Below are 15,748 nucleotides of genomic sequence, written 5' to 3' on the forward strand. Positions count from 1 at the left end.
TCTCTCTCTCTCTCTCTCTCTCTCTCTCTCTCTCTCTCTCTCTGCGTATACAGCTGTCCTTCGGTTTAAACAACACTATGTTTGCACGGTTTGGGTTGGTTATTTTTTTCTTTTTCTCTTTGTTATTAATTATGTGTGCATTTATAAATCTCTCTTCATATTTTCGATGTTTTCGTTCATTTTTTCTTTTACGTTTTTCGTTGGTTTTACTTTCACTTTTACGATGGTTAAGTTACTGTATATTAAAATTCGATTCATTTTTTAAAATTTTGTTTAATGTTTTCAAGATTGAAAAGTAGAATTTCAAATGACAAATGCAAAACAGACAAGAAAATAGATTAGTCTAGAAATGAAACATAAAATCAACTTCAAAATGGAGAGAGGTCGACTGAAACTGCGAAATAGTTTAACATAAATGAACTACCATAATATTTTTTAAAAATCGAAGAACCTATACAGTCGTAGGATCTTCAGTAAGTTCAAAACACGTATACATACCTAGAAATATTATGGAAATAGTGGGAGAAAGCTCTAATATCTTTTATGCCACTGGACAATTTTGCTATACGATAAAACAACAATTAAATTAACATTACAAATCAAACATTTAAATAAGTATAATCTGGAATTGGGAATAGTAAGAGATGCCTTGAATTTTTCTTTAAATTTTTTTAAATTGAAACTTTCTACATATCAAACTGCATGGTAAAAGTGGATCAAATAATAAGAAAACTGCAGTAAATTTTATACCTCATTTGGCATATATAATTGAAGAAGCACATAACACGTTCTACTCTGAAAGAAATACCGAACTGATCTTTTATAGCAAGACAAGAAAAAAAGTTTATCGGATTCTTGGCACTAAATATCGAATCTGTAATGAATTAAGTGACTATCTCATTAAGCTGTTGTTAATTAATAGGGCTCTTAATGCATCTGCAATGGAAGGGCTAGTTCGCTGGCGTGCAAAAAGGTGAAATGGTCATAAAAGCTACAGCGCATCCCTGCAGTTCAAATCATGCCAGCCAGAACAGACAAAACGTAACATCCTATATTGTCTGACCAAGAAATTTTGTACTGTTGTTGATGATATGGATACCAAAGTCTCACAGAACTCAGGGGATTTCTGCTGAAACAAAACTTTTCACTATTAACGGTATAAAACCTGTAAAAAAAATACCTACAGAATAACTTAGAGCAGCCCATGAAAGAGGAACACCAAACCAGATTATCATACCTTTTAATGAGACTCGCATTCTATTTCATCAAAATATTTTTACCGTCATCGAATCAAACATTCCTATCATCAGGAAAAGTAACGAACTGATCAAATACTTTCTCAAAGTAAAACGCAACGGAAAAACTTGAAAAAATTATTCACAAAGGAAAAGTTTGATCTAAACAGCAATGATAAAACGTCCATGGTATCCAAACGCATTGACAATCGTTGTGGTACATGTCAGTTCATACACATACATACTATTCAGTACCCGAAGACAAAGACCGGATGAAGAATATTTCCAAATGCAAGTATGGACTCTAAAAGCAGAATCTGATTTTGTATTAGAAGATTGGACCTTTGAATAACAAGGTACAATCCGTCCAGCAAGTTTCCATAGCTTCTGTTTACCCAGTTTTAATCAGAGTATGAGCCGACTCGAAGTCAAAGAAGGTTGATTATACTTCCCCCAAAATACCGCGTAATGGAATCGAAACCGAGACCTCATGATTGCGAAACGAATTTCTTAACTCTTCGGCCATATTGCACATATATACATACATACATACATACATACATACATACATACATACATACGTGCATGCATTTATGTATTCGTTTTATTTGTGCAAATTACCCAGGTCGTAAATGAGTTCTACTCTTTATTTCTTTATTATATATATCTAAGTTTCTCGTTCCATTAGAGATAAGGTTGGGAAGCTGTTGTGCTGCTTACGTCTATTCGGGCAGAAATGCATCTCCACAGATGCCCTTATGTTTCCAGCCAATCAGACTATCTTTACTTTGATAGCAAGTCAAATTTATAGAATTCTTGGTTTTTGAGATCACCTTCCTTTCTCATTTGAGATGTGTGTGTGTGTGTGTGTGTGTGTGTGTAATCATCGCATCCAATAACATATAAACCCAAAAGTAATTCTTTTCTCTCTTCTCTCTTTTTCTCTCAGGTGACATCCGGAAGTATTGCTGCATCACGTCTAGATGCCGGTGATGTGATTCTTAAGATTGGCACCGCTAATGCTTCTAATTTGTCACACGGCGAAAGTCAAGACCTTATAAGGGCATGCGGAAACAATTTGCAATTGACTATAAAGAAGTAAGTTTGTTTTGTAATTTAGATATTATGTAATATACGTTTCCTCTGTGAGGATGAGGATTTCGGGTATTTCGCTCATGAGAAGATACAGTTTGCCAAAGACTGATGCTTCTCAGTGAATTCTTTTGCACTTGGTAATTTTCTCTTCTTTGAATCAACTCGCTACACAAGCCTTTCCATTTCCTGTTACCAGTTCCCAGACAACATACTGGACACTTTCCTTTCCCCTTACCCAGAACGGCACGATTTTTAAAATTTACGTTTCCTTTTCCAATGTCTCGTCTGCACTAATTCAAATTAAAGAACAGACAGTACTGACCTTACACGATATGCAATTATTCTTATCCCCCATTCTAGAAAAACACTGTACGAAAATTTGTTCTTTTAAAGATGCTAGAATTTTATGTCGAGTTTTAGGCACTGATATAGCTATGTGTAGTTTCGGAAGCACGTGGCTACGATTTCGATCCTGTTGCGCGGCTTCGAGCTAACTTATATTTTATAAATAGAATTTTGTGGATGAAAACTGCACTAAATTCGTTGTGCGCATGTGGCGTGTGTCTATATATATATATATATATATATATATATATATATATATATATATATATATATATATACACATACACATACACATACATGCATATATTGAGACAGAGTACTGCGTTATATAAATCAACAAGCAGTGAGAGAACTCGGTTTAGATAAAGAGTGAAATATTTTTATATAATAATTTCAAATTTTGGTATAAGGTCAGCAATTTAAGGGGGGGGGGGATAAGTCGATCACATCGACCCAGTGTTCAACTGGTATTTATTTTATCGAACCTGAAAGGATGAAAGGCAAAGTCGACTCTGCCGCAATTTGAACACAGAACGTAAGGATGCCCGGCATACTAATGATTCTGCCAACTCGCCGCCTTACAAATATCTCTATATAATAATAGCTGATATTGGTTGGTTAATTCGTTAATTCTCCAGTCATACTTTTCTTATAGAGAGAGGAAAAGAGGGAGTAAACGAGAGATACAAGGAGGGATAACACAAAAAGTTAAAGTCAATAGAGGAAGGTTGAAATTGGCAAGGAGTAGCAGAGTAATGGTAACATGATAAAAACCACGTAGTCGATAGACGACGCATACTTGGTGCACACTTACACACAAACACACACACACACACACACACAGACATAACTACGGTTCAACTACTTGACAAGCAATAGTTAGGCGGTGGTAAAGAAGCAATGGGTTTACAGAGTCACATATGTGTGTATATGTATGTATGTTTATGTAAATATATAATATTTAATACTAAGAGTAACTGTTTACCTATGGTGATAAAGATATACTTCCAAATTAACCACTATTATGACAGGCGACATTCTAGTTTGTAATACTTAATGCGATCCACCCAAAAATAAGTGTCGTATTGTGACGCACACAGCCTATAAGTAGGACTTACTTCTTACATGAAACCAATGAAAGCACTCGTATCTACGGGTCCCTTCTAAACCGTTAATTCCTTTTGTATCCTGTATTCTCTTTGGTTATCTGTTTATGAAATCATGTTATCCTAATCTTTCTCTTTAACCTAACCCTCTGCATGTTACTGATGGTGGTTCCCATCAACTCCCGCTTAACTAATTCGGTGATCCGGCCCCTGAAATCTTCCATCGCCACAAAAGATGCGTTTAGCTTCCAGCAACCAAGCTCATGTATATTTATTTTAAGTTGCCTATACAGGTCGCGGGTTTGAGGTCAAAGTAATCAACTGTCAGAAATTGTGACAACTTAAGTAATCCTGTCTGTTAACCTAGCGAAAATTCTATCTAAATATGACCTGGATGACCTGCTGCGATTAGACGAGGTTCACATTAGCGCATTCGGGAAATCAAGGTGAAGTCTGTCAGACAGAAGTGTCTGAGGTTTGCAAAATTTTTGCATCTCACTTTATCGGCTACACTCACAAAGTTCTTGTGTGCGTCCAAAATGCCATTCCATTCGCCTAATAACATTAATGAGCGAGATATTCCCAGGAATTTCTCTTGGGGTCTTAAGAAATATGGTCTACTTGCTCCAATTTGGGTGCAAACGAACACTAATTTGATGAGCCCAGTTTCCTTTGCTGATGCTCACGCCCAGAACCACCGATTTACCATTCGAGTCTAGGAAAACCCTATTCACCTTCAGTGTTGCTATTAGAGTGGTGGTGTGGCTGAAGTAATAGAGTACCAGTAGAAATGCATGGTAATATTTTGTTACGACACTTTAAGATCTGAGATACTTTCACTTTTGAACCTCCGGGATTGTTGCTAAAATACATACCAGCGAAGTGTACTGGTTCGATTAAATCGACTTGTTTCGTTTCTTAAAAGGTGCGCTTTTTTGCCAAAGCTAGAAATGGTTATTATTGTTTTTGAATAATGTTATATAGTTTTGAAACGAAAGATTTAACGAAAGGAAAATTCTTCTGTGGCAGGTTGATTGTTGATAGCTATGTTTGGCATTTCAATACACACTACGTCATCTAAATGAAAGGGAAACATTCTTTTCTATTCTAGACACAAGGCCCGAAATTTTGGGGGAGGGGATTGTCGATTAGATCAACTGGTACTTAATTTATCTGGTACTTAATTTATCGACCCAGAAAGGATGAAAGACAAAGCCGACCTCGGCGGAATTTGAACTCACAATGTAGAGACAGACGAAATACCTCTAAGCATTTCGCCCGGTGTGCTAACGTTTCGGCCAGCTCGCCGCCTGAATGAAAGGGAAATATCAGCATCATTTTACTAGTAAATGCCAGATTGGTTGCGTTAACTCTTACAACAGAGGTTAGGACCGTACAGCAACACACAAACAACATCTATATACCACAGCTGACATGAAGGAAGATGGTCGTGCGAATAAAGTATTAGACATTTTGTTTTTGTAGGTTTCAAGTTCAAATCCACTGAAAGCATTTCCGATAATCCAAGCTTATTAATCTACTGTCTAATTCATTGCCTTTAAGTAACTCTCCAACATACTCTATCTTCTGATCCGTAGATGTTTTGTACTTTGTGTGTATGTGTGAGGGAGAGAGAGGGGGGAGGGGAAGAGAGAATGAGTATGTACGCGCGCACTCCTTTTCTGCTGCTACAACAGATGGCTTAACATTACGTCCACTCCCTACCTACTCCGCTGTGTCAGACTAACCACCAGGACCAGTTCTTTGTTCCCCGGAAAGTCTGTCCTCTGGAAATCTCTCCTTCCCTATAATTTTTCAGGAACCGTTAATGTGCAACACAAGATGAATATTAACCACATTGATCTCACTGATTTCGGAGTGCCTACAAAGGCCAAAGCACTAGTTTCCAGAACTTCTAGAAAAGATACCTGAAGTAGACAGTTATTTTCTTTCTAGTAGGATGAGGGAATTCATCTCTCATCCTTTAATACAGCGCTATTTTACAAACTAACTCGGCATGTCAGAAATAGCTACAAAATGTCCGTCAGATTTCACTCTGTTATCTTAGTAAATAAGAGACTCATTAGATAATGCATTCCTAAATTCGAGAGAATGATGGGATAGCCACTACAGGAAAGCCTTTGATCATGAACCTGCTCATCTGGATTGGCCTGAGGCTATATAACATCTAAATAAGTTGGAATTAAGTCTGGCCTTATCGGTCTCTAATATATATGCATATTAATCCCTACTGGACTAACATATATGATCCATTCTTTTGTATCCTATTGTGGAGCTTCGATGTGTCACTCTTGCCTTTATCTATTGGCTCATTGCTGAATAGCGAAGACACGTGATGTATATATCTTATTTATATCGCAGTTATTTGAACATCTGATTTTTCTAAGATTAAGCTGTTTGTCTCATAGTCTATCTAACCATATTGTGCCGTGGTTAAAATCTTTCTCTTCGAAAATAATTTCATTACTTTTCAAAGTGAAATATTCGTATTTTCTGCTGCTTGCTTTTCTCTGTAATTATTTTCTTTGTACTATTCTTCAACTAAATCGTGAGCTTGCAGAGCTTGCACGCCAGACAAAATGCTTAGTTGCATTTCGTCTGTCTTCACATTCTCAGTTCGAATTCCTCCGAAGTTGACTTTTCTGTTCATCCATTTCGGGGTCGATAATGTTAGTACCAGTTGAACATTGGGGTCGATGTAATTGACAAGCCCTTCATCCAAAATTTCAAGCTTTGTACCTATAGCAGAAAGGATTACTTTTCGATCAGCTAAGGAAGATGGAATGGTGGAATCGCTAGAGCGGCAGACAAAATCTTTTACAATATTAATTCCGACATTTTTCATTCTGAGTTCAAATTTCGCTGAGGTCAATTCTGTCTTTCTTCTCTCCGGGTTTCATAAAATAAAGTACCAGTCAAGTACTAATATCGATAGCATTGACTAATCTCGTCCCCTCAAAATTAGAAACAATTATTAAGTGAAGAAACATAACGTGCTGGCAAACTCGTTAGAGCGTCCGAAAAGATGCTTTACGATATTTCTTCTGGTTCTTTACGTTCTCACGAGAGTCAACTATCATCCGTCTGGGGGTCGTTAAAATAAAGTACGATTCAAGTTGTCCAGCTCTCTTCTCCTAAAATTGCTGATTTTATGCCTAAACCAGACACGGGTAAGCTGGTGGAATCATTAGAGTTCGAAGAGAGATAAATTTACCAGAGATAAATTTACTAGTTATAATTCACCTGGGTATTTATTGTATAAGAGTTACATTAATGCTAGTCAATAGACACACACACACACACACACACACACACACACAGTTATTCAGATATACGCTGGTTCATGTGTCTACAATAGGCAATAGGTGTTCTGTCCCTACGTCATAAATTATAATCTATATCAATGTTACAAACTTCGTATTGGGTTCGGTCGGAACAGTCTTTATCTACACAGTTGTAGATCAGAGAAAATCGTAGCATTTTTCTCGCAGTTTATTTCACGTCATTTGTTTATATTTATCGCTTCCATCCTACGGAATATAGCTGGCCAAAGCTATTCATCATCAGCGTTAGCGTCAGCTGTTATTTATAAACTATTTATAGCATTTCTGATCGTTTTCTCATGTTAAAGAATATTTTGTTTGTGTAGTTTGTTTGGAATGTGCTATTTTAAAGAAATCCTTCTCTGTTGTGTCCCAGATCAGCCTTGATTGAGGAGACGTTCCAGCCAGGACCATCTCGTCTTTTACATAGATATTGTGTAGACCTAAAGGTTGATTATACAATGAGTTGGTGTAAGATATGATGGAGTGACTGTATAGATTTCCAACTCCCAATTGGTTTGTACAATCTAATGTACTTTATGTAGGAGATAAAGTACTGATTATATACTGAGGAGTGGAGGCGCAATAGCCCAGTGGTTAGGGCAGCGGCATCGCGGTTTCGATTCCCAGACCGGGCGTTGTGATTGTTTATTGAGCGAAAACACCTAAAGCTCCACGAGGCTCCGGCAGGGGATGGTGGCGAACCCTGCTGTACTCTTCCACCACAACTTTCTCTCACTCTTTCTTCCTGTTTCTGTTGTACCTGTATTTCAAAGGGCCAGCCTTGTCACACTGTGTCATGCTGAATATCCCCGAGAACTACGTTAAGGGTACACGTGTCTGTGGAGTGCTCAGCCACTTGCACGTTAATTTCACGAGCAGGCTGTTCCGTTGATCTGATCAACTGGAACCCTCGACGTCGTAAGCGACGGAGTGCCAACAACAACAACATATACTGAGGATTTTAATAACTATTTAAATCACAATTGCATTAATTAAAATAAGATTTCTTTGTCACAATTTTTGTCACTTTGAAATTTTTACAGAAGCTATCTTAACTGAAATGACGTTCTGCATGTACAGGAATAAAATGCGATCTTGAATATAATGCAGCCCCTCCTTCATCTTTTCTTTATTTAAAACTTAGTAATATATTTTTAATGTAGTCTCAAATATACAAACACTTCGGATAGTGAAAGTTGAAACCCCCTTGATCATAGATCTATTCGATTAGGGATAGAACAGAGCTAAGCAACAACAATACGAAAATCAACAACTGATCCGAGCTGGATTATTTTCTGGTCTTAAAGAAAATACCTTGTCTGTGAAGATGCCATGGGAAATCATCTAAGCTTGCAAAATTTTGTGTCTGTAGCGTCGTTAAGTCTATTTACTTGGATTTTGGTTCATGTGCAATATTAAATGGTTTCCTTTTGGTGTGTATGTATGTAACGATTGTTTTTCTGTTATTGAAGGAAACTAAGTTATCATGTTACCATTGAAGGTTGTTTTGCCTCGGGTTATCACTACCTATGGCAGACCAGTGATCAAAAGCGTTCCAGCTGCGACCTTTCCGTCCTTCTCTCGATTATTGCGCATCCAAGTCTACATTACATGCCTTGTACGTTTTTAAGACGATAGAGTATATCTTGAGAGGAATTCGGCTGCTATTTTCACCAGGTCGAGCTACCACATAGACGCCCGCGGGCTGGTTGGCTAATGAATGCCCTACTCCCAGAATCAGTGCATGCGTACCCGAAGTATTTTGGTTGCATACGTATGACGCATAGGTGCAAAAGTTTGAGTTTTCCTAGATCACATTTCCTGAGAATAGAGAATGAATGAAGTAGGAAAAGATGCTTTAAAATTAGATACACGTTTTAAGTTAGGGGAGAATGTGTGTGTGTGTGTGTGTACTTGCGTGTGCGCGCGCTCACACATACACGCACAACAGAGAATAGGTAGATAGATAGATAGATAGATAGATAGATAGATAGACAGACAGACACACACACACACACACACACACACAGACGGACGGACGGACAGACAGACAGAGACAGATAGATAAACAAACCTTTTGGCAACGAGTCGCACCTCCCGGTGTACCTTTTTGATGCTGTATATATGCGTGCGTATGTATATATGTATGTGTGCATGTATGTATGTATGTGTGCATGTATGCATGTATGTATGTATGTATGCATGTATGTATGTAAAATAGCTGTAAATATATATATATTATTTGAAATAACATTTTTCATATTATAAAATGCTTATGTTCTATTCAGAGAAATTAGGGAGTTAAAGGGAGACGAGGGTGAACGATAATAAACTGAACAAAATTAGTCTGAGAATCAGTGTGGTGTGGTGTGGTGTGGATGTGTGTGTGTGTGTGTGTGTTACAGTTTGAAGGAACGGAGTAACACTAACAAAACAGAAGCAAAAGAGAGTAGTAGTAGTAGTAGTAGTAGTAGTAGTAGTAGTAGTAGTAGTAGTAGTAGTAGTAGTTATTTGAAATGCAGTGGCATCAGTTACTGTAGTATCAACAGCAGTAATAATTCTACCGCAGGTACGATGGTGTTGGAAGAGAGAGAGAGAGAGAGAGAGAGAGAGAGAGAGAGAGAGAGAGAATGAGCGAGTACAAACAGGAAGGTGTGAATGGTAGGTAAGATGATAAAAACGGATGGACGGCCGACGAGCGAGTGATAACGTTGCGCTGCGAGCTTTAACTGTGAGATGTGATAAACAGCTTTGGCTGAAGTTATTTCTGTCAGTAACATCTGGTGAGGCAGCCGGCACCTCGCTTATACCACTTTTTCAAAGTAGGAGCGTAAGTGCTATCGTTGATTATGACGACGACGACGATGACGACGTTGGTGTTGATGATGATGATGATGATGATGATGATGATGATGATCGATGTAATTGCTATCACTATCATCATTATCATTGTTGAATAATCGATATCATCGTCTTAAATGTGGCCAGTCGGGCCGACCAAAGCCTCTCGGGTCGACCAAAGCCTCTTGGGCCGACCAAAGCCTCTTGGGCTGACCAAAGCCTTGTGAGTGGATTTGGTAGACGGAAACTGAAAGAAGCCCGTCGTATATATGTATATATATATATGTGTGTGTGTGTGTGTGTGTGTGTTTGTGTATCTGTGTTTGTCCCCCCAACTTCGCTTGACAACCGATGCTGGTGTGTTTACGTCCCCGTAACTTAGCGGTTCGGCAAAAAGAGACCGATAGAATAAGTACTAGGCTTACAAAGAATAAGTCTTGGGGTCGATTTGCTCGACTAAAGGCGGTGCCCCAGCATGGCCGCAGTCAAATGACTGAAACAAGTAAAAGTGTAAAGGAATTCTTTCGCGCGCGCGTGTGTGTGTGTATGTGTAATTCGTGAAAAGGGAACAGATGACGAGTTTTGATTTTAACAAACGCCTCCACCATTTATCTGCTCGTCATGTCTGGTCATCCTTATGTTTCCTATAATTACCGTATATGCCAATGTACAACGTGAATCGTGTGTAAGCTGACTGCAAGAACATTCTCAAAATGTTTGTTTTGTGCTAAAGTCACCATATCAGTCAACAACTACGTTTACACTCATCATTAAGAATATTTTAAAGATACATTTTAACTGGCACTCCGTCAGTTACGACGATGAGTGTTCCAGCTGATCTGATCAACGGAACAGCCAGCTCGTGAAATTATTGTGCAAGTGGCTGAGCACTCCACAGACGCGCGTACTCTTTACGTACTTCTCAAAGAGATTCAGAGTGAAACAGAATGTGACAAGGCTGGCCCTTTAAAATACAGGTACATCTCATTTTTGCCAGATGAGTGGACTGGAGCAACGTGAAATAAAGTGTCTTGTTCAAGGACACAACGCGCTTCCAAGAATCGAACTCACGAAATTGATATGATCGTGAGGTGAATACCCCTAACCACTAAGCCACATACTTTCACTACATTTTTTAACTCAATATAAGGAATGGAATCCTGACAGACATTTCCTTTTCAAAAGCTAAACCCTATCATAAAAGTTCATCATTAAATTTGGTGATTATGTTTATTGTACCTGTTTTCATATTCATTTAGATAATTCAGATTTAAGATCTCCCTCATTAAATGACCTCTTATTTTGGTTAAACAAATGCATTGCTTCAAATATTATCTTGTATGCCTATATATTCAGCAATTATTGATTTCTTTTGTCTTTGGGTAGGCGTGGTTTGCGTTTAGGCAAGGTACCTAGGGAAAGTCACTAGAATTGATTTGTAATGGCATGATTCGAACTAGAAATATTCGAAAATGTATGATATGATGTGCTGTGATATGAAACAGATAATTCTAGGTCTCCTGTCTTGTTATAAGCTCCATATCTTGATGCACTGTTTCTTATTATAGCAATGTATGAGTTGTAGGCTTCCTTTTTTTCCGGCAGCAGCTTCAGAGCTCTGCAAAGGATATAGATCTCCCACATATCTATCGCATCACATAGAAGAGTTGTAATCATGGAGTTGAAAAGTTGCCGGCTTATCGGCTACAGAGTTGTTAATTTCTATTCCTACAATAGCACGCTGTACCTGTGTACAGAAATTCAGAAAATTAAGGTTCGATCTGGTGTTAAACAACTACAACAAATATTTCTTATCACATAGATAAGTCGCAATTATAGAGTTGAAAAGATGTCGATTTATCGGCTAAAGAGTTGTGAAGTCATATTCTAATAATAACTCAATGTATTTATTCGAAGAAATTCAGAGAATTAGAGTTCGATTCGTTGTGATTTACGACAAACTGAACCTTAACTTTTGTTATCTGCTGAAAAATATCTATGCTTTGACTATATTCTGTTTTGCTTTCTCTTTGCAAGGGGAGGTGCCGAGGTGTTTTCACCGGTCACCAGTCCTCCGAGTTACGACCAGACTCCAGTTTATCCGGTATATAAGAATCCACCTCCGCGTCCAACTCAGCAAACTATGTCACCTTCCATTGCACCACAACAACAACAGTCGATGTACAACAATAACATCAGTAACCAATACCAATCTCCTTTCGATTATTCTTCTGGCTTTCGCTCAATTAGTGATCCTTCAACTCAACCCAACAGCTACGGATACATTTCACCCGTAACCCCAACGCCGCGTCAGTACTACACAGAACCGACTGATTCCTACCATCACAGCCCTAATGTTTACACTGAAAGCCGACCCCAATACAGCGACATGAATTCAGTTAACCAAAGAACGACAGACTACATGAACAATGATGTTCGTAACGAACCTTACTCTGTTGCTTCACAGTACAAACCATCACCTGCTTCTCCTATGTCGCCTCACTATACCCAACCAAACGATTATGCTTCTTACAACAATCGTGTCGCCGAAGTGAAACCTAATATAGGGTATCAGTCGAGTGCTTTCACACCAACTTCGGCGGCGCAAAGTGCTTCCTATTTTACAGACAGTCATCCAAATCTCCAGAAATCACCGGTAACTAGTCCTGTTTACAATGCTCAAGCATTTGCTACAACTTCACCAACGTCTTATAGAGATCCTAGCAGAGATTTTGATGGTAGCTCAAGTCCAGTTCTCCAGAAACCTGTCTCAGCTGGTATATGTCAACTTAGGGAACGACCCGAAGAAAACCTGTATTGGGCGAAACCTGTCAGTATTACTAGTTCAGCTAAAACACCGGAATACGGTTCTTCACAAAGTCCAAATATCTACAGTGATATTCACTCCCCAGATATAAGTCGCACGAAGTTTACTGCTCATCCAGAAGATGGATTTAGCCGAGGATATGCTTCTCCTACCATTATTCAGTGTGGAGAACTACAGTCACCAGTTCGTACTAATTCCTATGTCGAACCTTCGGAAGCTGGGTTTTATGAATGTCAACCGAAAGCTGTCGCTACAGTACACGAACCGAAGTCTCCGTCTCCTACCAGTCCAATTCATTCACCACTCCCACCTCCACCCCCAACACAAGTACCACCTCCTGTAGCAGCACCACCACCACCTCCACCACCACCTCCTCCACCACCACCTCCACCACCAATGATGGCACCTAATTGGAGGCCACCGAAAAAGGTATGTAATTTTTTTGCTAATTACTTTATTATTGTTGTTGCTGTTGTGCAAATATGTTCCAGTTATCACTGTCCAGTCTTGTTTGTATAGCAGGGACTATATTGTCCATTTATGTTCTTTGTTTGTCTTAGGCGTGATTTGAGGGACATTTGGCTGCTATTACAAGCAAATCGTGTGACAAAATAAAAGTCCTTTCATTGGTTCGTCGTCGTTGTTGTGGTGGTAGTCAATGTTAGTACTGTTGATAGTTTTAAATCATGCGGTATCAGGTCTATAGAATCCTTCTTAGACAGATGGTGATGAACATCTATATTAGTTTCATTATAATCACTAAAATATATTCCTATGTTGCAGCTTCATATAGGAAGACTAACTTGACATTAGTGTTAAATTTCTTTGAGTTCTACATGTTCTTTAGCAGCTAAATGATCGCTTTGTTTTGGTTAAATCTAGCGTCTTCTCCGGCATTTGAGTCTTGGCCTAACTACTCTGTTTCAACTACCCTATGTCAGTTATAATTTGTTAATTTCACAATCAATTATACAGTCACCGTCCTCGTTGCAGTATGCGAAATATACTATCCCAATTGCACTGCGTCAAGTACACTCCCCCAATTGCAAGTGTCGATTACATTGCCTTTCTCTGTTTCTTCAACAACGTCTATGTCTCTTTGCTTTTCATTTACGCAATTCACTTCAGTGAAATTATCAGCCCTTTTCGATGTCTTTTTCTTCGACAATTAGGTTAGTGTCCCATAAAAATGTTAATTCTATCTATATGGACGTAGAGACTATCTGCGCCGAAGTGGACAAGAAACTAAAATTATAATTCAGAGTTTCAGGTGATGGGTTAGTCACATACGATGTAACATTGAGTCAAAGTAGTCCCTAATCTATAGTCTATGAGATAAGAGAAGAAAGCAGATAAGAAACACTTAATGCTGAAATTATAGGAATGATAGAGTGGGTGTACGTGGAGCCAATGAAAAGAATTGTTCAGAAGAGAGAAATTTGGAAACTCTTTGGCAGTAGCTTGTGTCCCAGGTGAGGCAGTAATCAGCGAACAATTGGATTTACTGGTATTACTATATAGAATAATCCAGCTATACATCAAAATGAACAGACAGTACAACCAACAAAGAAGTTTCGATGCGACCAGCTACTTACTAGAAATAAGATTCAAGTCTCAAGAGAGGTTCCCACTTCTGTCTTTAAAATGAAGAACATATTCGATAGTGCGGCCTTGTCTGAGAAAAAAAACGGAGTAGTCACTGGCTGGTATACCTTTGATTATAGATCACCTGAGTTGACCTTGGGCTAAAGAAAAGACACCAACAAAGTTAGTTTCCATTACTATAAAACGACAGTGTCTGCCAATGTGTGCGTGAAAAGTCGTAACTAGTCGAGTAGATGAGATGACAAAGTTTCGATTTCCGTAATGACAAACAAATGAGAAATGAATTACTTTGTTTCGGCAACAGGAAACGAATCTATCTTCCCGGTCAAAAGAAAAAGCTTAGCATCTATTCTACACTGCTAGATGCACTGAGACTATATGCAATTACGCAGCTGTGCTCAGGGTTGAACCGAAGCTAAAAACAAACAGCAGCAACAACAGATTTATTTGAAAGTGAGTTGAAATTTAAAAAAGAGAAAAAAGAAAAGTCTGACTAGAAATTATATCTGAAGAGAATTCGTTGTTATAATAGCAATACGAGCTGCTTTTTGTGATAAGATTTTTATGATTAAGTTAGCTTTCATGTAGGCGAGGGGTTGGCAAAATCTTTAACAATTTGGACAAAATGTTTAGTGGTTTTGGCTTTCTGAGTTCAAATCCTCATCTCGGTTAGCTTAGCCTTTTATTCCTTTGGAGTCAATAATGTCAAGTACTGGAGTCAAACATTACTTGCCTTGAACCCTCCAACGGACCAGCATCCCGTTCAAAGAGCGTGTTGGGATCTCGGTCACATGTGCACCATGGAAGCCAAGTAACAAGGCCTTTGAGTCCTAGGGCCCAATTATTTATTTAATTATTTAAGTGTCATGTAATGGTAGTAATTTTGTTGTTGCTGTTTTGACCCAGGTCCGCTCTAATTCAACTGCCAAATGACTGAAGGTGATCCAATCATGAATAGTCTTTTATTCATACGCAATGTATCTAGGACTACATCATCCAAAGTGCCTCCTTTTTTCATTAAATTGTCCGGTTATGGATTTAAGAGAGGTTTAGCTGGTATTATCCCTCGCCACTGTTGTTTAGGTTTATTATGGATGACCAGCAGTTGTCTTTGCAGGTTCGTCTCCTTTTCCACATCGTCTCCTTTTTCCACATCGATATTTTCGATATTTTCGATGAGAAAACGAATCCAATACAGCTTCACACCAATGACGTTGCTGATGTTGCCATTCGACCCTAATTATTCTACCAACTCCCTAACTATCCCACTAGACCGGTTTTTCTTCTCTTCATTTTTTTTTTTTATCAAACTCGAAAGGATGGATAGGAAGAGCATGTGTATGTGAG

The 15,748-nt window shown here is 38.5% G+C and overlaps 1 protein-coding gene across 6 annotated transcripts in view; it reads left to right on the forward strand.

Moving 5' to 3' along the window:
- Positions 1-15,748, forward strand: part of LOC106874768 (LIM domain-binding protein 3) — a 234,732-nt gene that overhangs the window by 71,370 nt on the left and 147,614 nt on the right. For all 6 annotated transcript variants that reach the window (XM_052966595.1, XM_052966594.1, XM_052966597.1 and 3 more), the window contains 2 exons: positions 2,185-2,333; positions 12,007-13,225. In XM_052966595.1, coding sequence (XP_052822555.1) covers positions 2,185-2,333; positions 12,007-13,225 — 1,368 coding nt within the window. The remainder of the gene's footprint in view (positions 1-2,184; positions 2,334-12,006; positions 13,226-15,748) is intronic.

This window comes from Octopus bimaculoides, chromosome 3, assembly GCF_001194135.2.
Source record: "Octopus bimaculoides isolate UCB-OBI-ISO-001 chromosome 3, ASM119413v2, whole genome shotgun sequence".
Taxonomy (NCBI): domain Eukaryota; kingdom Metazoa; phylum Mollusca; class Cephalopoda; order Octopoda; family Octopodidae; genus Octopus; species Octopus bimaculoides.